This window comes from Berghia stephanieae, chromosome 4, assembly GCF_034508935.2.
Source record: "Berghia stephanieae isolate SIO BIC M18660-M18661 chromosome 4, UCSD_Bste_1.3, whole genome shotgun sequence".
Classification (NCBI taxonomy): Eukaryota; Metazoa; Mollusca; class Gastropoda; order Nudibranchia; family Aeolidiidae; genus Berghia; species Berghia stephanieae.
In genome coordinates this window covers 38,173,658-38,179,893 of record NC_088363.1, presented here as the reverse complement: position 1 = coordinate 38,179,893, position 6,236 = coordinate 38,173,658, and the positions used below count along the sequence as shown (strand labels likewise).

The following is a 6,236-nucleotide window of genomic DNA, read 5'->3' as shown; positions in this document are numbered from 1 at the left end:
GTGTCTGGATAAGACTTTAGGTGATCTCAGACTAAGTACTTTAATAGTGTACTCTTTGTCTCCTATTTGAAGTAATTCCCCTTTGTCGTACCTTTTCTTGGGTGCTTTAATTGTAAGTCTAGAACTTTTTACTATCCCATTTTCTTCCTTTTACTGGCTCTGATATGACCTTAACGTGCCCCAAGCGCCGTAAAACCCTTAAAAATAAAACAAACAAACACGAACAGCTTCCTTTTAATACAAGAAGAAAAGGCACCAACAAAACTGACAACAACATCAATTAACAAACCTTGGATGAATACAAAGACCAAACGCATCTTGAGGTAGAAGAAAAAATGGTTCATTCAAAAGAGCAAGACTGTCCTTAAGAAATTATGTCGATATATTAAATGATCTGCGAGAAACCAGTATCAAAAAGCGTATACAGAGTACATCAACACAATTATTGACAAAAACACGGGAAGAAGTAAACAACTCTGGTCGTACATTAAAAGTAATAACAAAGAAACAATTGGAAAAGCTCCACTGAAAGATAAACAAATATCAAAAGCTGACACAAGAGCCAGTAAGAAAGGCATTATCTTGAATGAACAATTTGCATCGGTATTATCCGCACCATCAAGCGAAGTCGAGGTGAAACTTATTGGAAAGAAAGTAGACGCAATGGTGCAAATCACTATATCCAAGAAAGGTGTTCTCATCCTTACGAAAGTAAGTCCTCTGGACCAGATGGTTTATCAGACAAATCTTAAAAACGTTCTGTAACAAATTGGCATCCATCTATAAATTTCTATACCAAGTCCCCATGGACCAAATTCAAGTACCTGAAAGATGCCCACATTACACTGATATTCAAACAGGGCGACAAACACAGTGCTGAAAACTACAGGTTTCAGTATCTCTCACATCAATATCACGTAAACTGTTGGAACACGCAATAGTAGCAATATCATGAAACACCTTGATAGCCACAACGTTCTGACTGATGCCCAACATGACTTTCGCAAGCATTGTTCTTGCGAGTCACAACTGATCAGGACTTGTGATGATCTTGCTAATACAATTAATACTGGATTTCAGCAAAGCATTTGATCAAGTGCACCACCAGTGCTTTTTCAATAAGCTTGATCATTATGCGATCTCAAAAAGTCATGGTTGAGAACAAAATGTCATCATCACTTCCAGTCCTATCAGGTGTACTTCGAGAAACAGTTTAAGTCTCACTTCCTTTTTTAAAATTTATATCAATGATATGCCAAAAAGTATCCAAAGGATAAAAAATTCGACTTTTTATAGGGACATTCAAACATCAAAAGATTGCAATATACATTTCAAGAAGATAACATGTAGAACGAGACATAACGTCTCTTAGGCGATATTATATATATATATATATATATATATATATATATATATATATATATATATATATATATATATATATTCCGACAGAGGCAACGCTGGTAACGGCCAGGTACTCATTTTATACCTGAGTACGGTGAGAAAATTAGAGTAAAGAGCCCTTTTAAAAGGGCTCGAGGCTCGAACCCAAGACTTTCCGCTCCGAAAGCGTAAATCACACCACAAGACCACATATCCGCACATATATCAATGCAAATCTGATCTCATCATCCTGAATTTCCCAACATAAGATCCTTTCAAGGCGATGGGTCACATATCACATTCATGTTTACATTGCTACTTACGCTTGAAATCCGGCCGAACCAGCCATTGACATTCTCGAACGTTCGACCTGATCCTCCTATGCCACCACGACCTCTATTACCACGACCTCCACTATCACGACCACCACCCCCACCGCCACGACCAGCACCCTCACCATCATTTCTACCAGGACAACATCTGTCATCACATCTCGGCGTGCATCGGCTCGGCTTCTCCTGCTTTTTCTCCTGCTTCTCACAAACGACACTCTCCTCGGATCTGCTTCGTCTCTTCTTGGACGTCCCCTCATCGCAACGTTTATAACAAGAGGTCGTACTCCTACTCTTGCTCGGTTTCAGACAGTTATCGTTTTTCTTTTTCTTCTTTTTCTTGCAATCCTTTTCTTTTCCGAGTTTGGTATTTTCAATCGATCCCACGACGCGTATGCTGATAGGCTGTGCACTTCCATCCTTTTTTCGATTTGGCGAATTCTGCACACTCACTTGTGATAGCGATTTGGATGGTCGGTTTGAGCTAGGAGGAGACTTTTGACTGCTGAAGTCTAGCAGCGTGCATGCGATTTGCCTCTCTAATCTGTAGGATGAATAGTCGTTACAACCTACCGTGGAACGACTGACTGTCGGTTTCAGATCACTGTCTCCCGAGATGCTTAATTGCATATCATCATACTGCTCCAAGTCGCCTGCGATGACGCATCCGTTCTGAAAATGGCTTAAATGCACGACTGGTTTCTTTCTATCCATTTTGAAGTTGTCAATAAGATTCGCCGAATTTGTGATATGGGGTTCACTGTCTCCATGGGAATGACACGGTGGGCCAAGCGTGTCTATTGCAGTTACCTGTTTAGGAATGTCATGATTTGTCGTTTCATCGTTTCTACCACTAGACAAGCATGCTTGCGTTTCAGTTACATCTTTAGATGATTTTGGCTCTGGAACGCTTTCACTGTTTATGCGTGTCTTGGATGATGGCGGAGATTGTTGATTCTCTGGCGACGAAAGTATGCCTTCATCAAGCAACAAACTTTTAGATGTAGATAGCAGAGTAAGTTCATCGCTTGATTTAGAATTGCCTTCTTTTTGGTTAGATTTTATTTTATTTTGATCTATTCTATGTTTCACCGGTGAATTCTTCGGACTCCATTTTTTCTTATTGGGCTCCTTTCTTGGACTATGCTCTTCTTTACTACCTGCTTGGTGCAACCTGCCTAATGACGTCGAGGAAAGAGGTGAGTTTATTTCTGGTCTTTTATCTTTTGGTTCCATTTTTTTCTCTGCTATGTCAAGTCTCTTCGACGACTTACATTTGTTTGACATCTGCTTGGCTGCTGTTTCATCTTGACGAGGTATTTTTTTTACTTTCCCCGTAAACAATTCTTTTGCGACAGGACTATCGTTTACTGAGATGTCTGGAGTAGCCGGTGAACTAGATTTATTTGGTCTAGCCATTTCAAGACATGTTGCACTGGATTGTTGTTCATGGCATTTGTCCGATTTTTCTATTCTCTTTGGTGAACTATGTGGGCTTTGCATTTTGGGGCTTTTGGTTTCCGTTGGACGACTCTGTTCCCTGGAGCTATCAGTATGAATTATTTTTGTTTTATCGGAAGATGCCATTGCGCCACCGCATAAATTTTCAGAAGACGATACGGTTGCCAATTTCTTAATTCTGTGATCTGATTGGACAGTCTTTACAGAGGAATCGTTTTGGAATTCTATCTTCGGGCTCTTCTCTTTATTAACTTTGTTTGTATTCTCTTGCTGAGGTGATGGACTGGACTGTAAAGGTTTTTCTCCATTTTCAAGTGCATTTGTAGGCAAATCTTCCTTCATAGACAGGTTAACACTCGGTTCTTTTATTTTATTATCGGTTACTGTCTTCTTCTTCCTCGGCTCAGAGACTGACCTTGATTTCAAGGGTTCATTTGAGGTACGATTTGCGACTTTATTCGAAGTGGTTTGTTTTCTATTTTGCGGTATTTGCTCTATGTCTGTCACTGAAGTTGAAGATTTTGAGATTATTGCATTCTCTGCTTTAGACTTGTCAAAGATACTTCTCGCTAATTCCTGAATTTTCTTTACTTGTTCATCTTTTTTAGATGGCTCGGCAGTAATAAATCCCGAGGCCGCCTGGATATTTTCTCTTTGTACCTTTTCTAGAATTGACAATTTTTTAACTGTTGGTTTTGGTCGCTGATCTTTGGCATCTGTCTTAGGACCTGTGATAATTTCCTTTGCAGTTGAAAGAGATGCTTCCATGTTCTTTGATTTTCGCTCACTGTTTTTATGAGTTTGTTTTAATTTGGGTGAAGTAGAGGTTGGAAATGAAGGGGACAAACGCCCCTTTTCTTTCGTTGCCTGGTCCTTTCTATCTTTTGATTGCTTCGCGTTAAATGGTGGTGATTTTTCTGATGGAAATGATTTTGGCATGGAGTTCTTTTTTATTTTCATTTGACGTTCTTTAGTACTTTGTACTGCCTCTGGGCTTAATGGATTGTCCTTTGGTGGCAAATCATTCTTTGTACCCTGTGAATGAACAGTTTTATTGTTACTCTTCTCTTTTCTTTTAGGCGAGACAAGTGTTGGCAAAATGGTTGGCAATTCAATATTTTTACCTTTCGGCGGACTACTTCTATTGTTTGATACCCACCTCTTTTGTGGTGATGTTTCTGTTGGATAAGAAGGCGCCAATGTGTTTTTATTAGCCACTGACTGACTGTCTTTTGATTTAGGCATTTCTTTTCTTTGAGATGTGTCGGGTAAAATTGTTGGAGACAAGTGGGTATCCATACTATTTGGTAGACGTGACTTATTGTTCAGTTCATTATTCTGTAATGAACCCTTTAATCCGTCCTTTTTCTCTTTTATTTTGTCAAAACTTTTCGAATTATTCATTTTCTTGTTCGCTTGGGTTTCTCTTTCACCCGGCTCTTGTAAGCCATGATGTCGAGAAGGCGTCGGGGGTTCGAAAGATCTGTTTGCACTCTTGTCACGTTTTTGTTCATTATAATTGGTGCTTGACATACCGTTTGTGACAAATGTTTAATTATTTTACTTACATGTTATGCTTTTTTACTGACCAACTCAACCACTTAACCTGAAATGTCGACAGATTTCATTGAAACTGTTTCATTCCTTCCTCTGGGTGGGATTTTCTTAAATGCCTATTTTGGCAGCCATTACTTTTTATAGAAGACGACGGCAGTATGACGTCAAAGTGTTTCATTGAAAGTGAATTTTGGATTTGAGGATATGCGCACATTTTAAAGTGCGAAAATGAAAACATCTTTCTTCAAAAAATAAAAATTTGTTGTTGATGAATGCGTAGGGTATTTGGTGCCTTGCCTAGGTTCGATGTGTAATCATTTCCAGGTCTGATTACCCAAATGGTTATGGGATCATTGTTATCCTTCCAACGCAAAATAGTGTCCATTACAACAATGTTAAATCAAGCCCATAAATGAATAACAATGTGAAATTGAATGTAAGATTCAATTTAATATACGAAAACAGACCAGGTGGACATTTTGGGTTTCCCCTTTATCAATAAAACAGGGCGAATGAAACACTACAGACGAATGAGATAATGTGGTAGTGGCGTTGTTAACAAACCACGGCCCCATTATCTCATTCGTCTGTAATGTAACAACGCCACTACCACATTATCTCATTCATCCTGTTTGTTCATAAAGGGGAAACTTGAAACGTCCATCTTATCTGTTTTCATATATTAATTTTAAGCTTACATTCAATTTCACATTGTTATTTCTTTCTTTCTGCTTTGAGCAGCAACTTTTACATAATCAAGCCCATAATGCGTTATGCTATCAGACCTGCAAATATGTGGTGCCCCTTTGATAATTTAATTATAAATTGCGTCAATAATGACGGTGGATATGATGATGGTGATGATGATGATGATGATGATGATGATGATGATGATGATGATGATATGATAATGATAATGATAATGATGATGATGATGATGATGATGATGATGATGATGATGATGATGATGATGATGATGATAATAATAATAATAATCTTGAACATTTAGATTAATATGCGTTAAATGTGCTCAAAGCGCTTTACAAAGGGTATCTAGCCACGAGCAACAGAATTAATCATGTTGATCGAGACATGACACCGGTAGTACTTTATTATAATTTTTCCGACACAAATTATTAACGCCCAGGCACTCATTTAACACCTGAGTGCGGTGAGGGAATGTGATTAAAGAGTCTTCTCTGAGGACTCAATTTTGCTCAGCTTAGAGCTCGATTCGAAATCGGAATCTACGGGTCCGAAAGTGAGTGTCTTACTAATGACCCGTGGAAAAAAAGATCCTTTATATAGGGACGTTTCTTGGAGTCTGAATATTTATGTTGAAATTCTGATAAATAGGAATAAAGAAAACAACAAAAAACTTGAACCCTTATATAGCGCGATACCCACGAAACGTGGACAAAGCGCTTTACAAAGGGTCCCTGAACAATTGGCAACACGTAATATGTAGAACCAGACATGACACGCCTGTTAGGCGATAGTACA

At 38.6% G+C, this 6,236-nt stretch overlaps 1 protein-coding gene across 1 annotated transcript in view; it reads right to left on the bottom strand.

Moving 5' to 3' along the window:
• Positions 1-4,876, bottom strand: part of LOC144970512 (uncharacterized) — a 23,539-nt gene extending 18,663 nt beyond the window's left edge. Inside the window, exon 1 of the mRNA XM_078910234.1 lies at positions 1,707-4,876. Within this exon, the coding sequence (XP_078766360.1) occupies positions 1,707-4,709 (3,003 nt within the window). The 5' untranslated portion in view covers positions 4,710-4,876. The remainder of the gene's footprint in view (positions 1-1,706) is intronic.
• Positions 4,877-6,236: the final 1,360 nt, after the last annotated feature.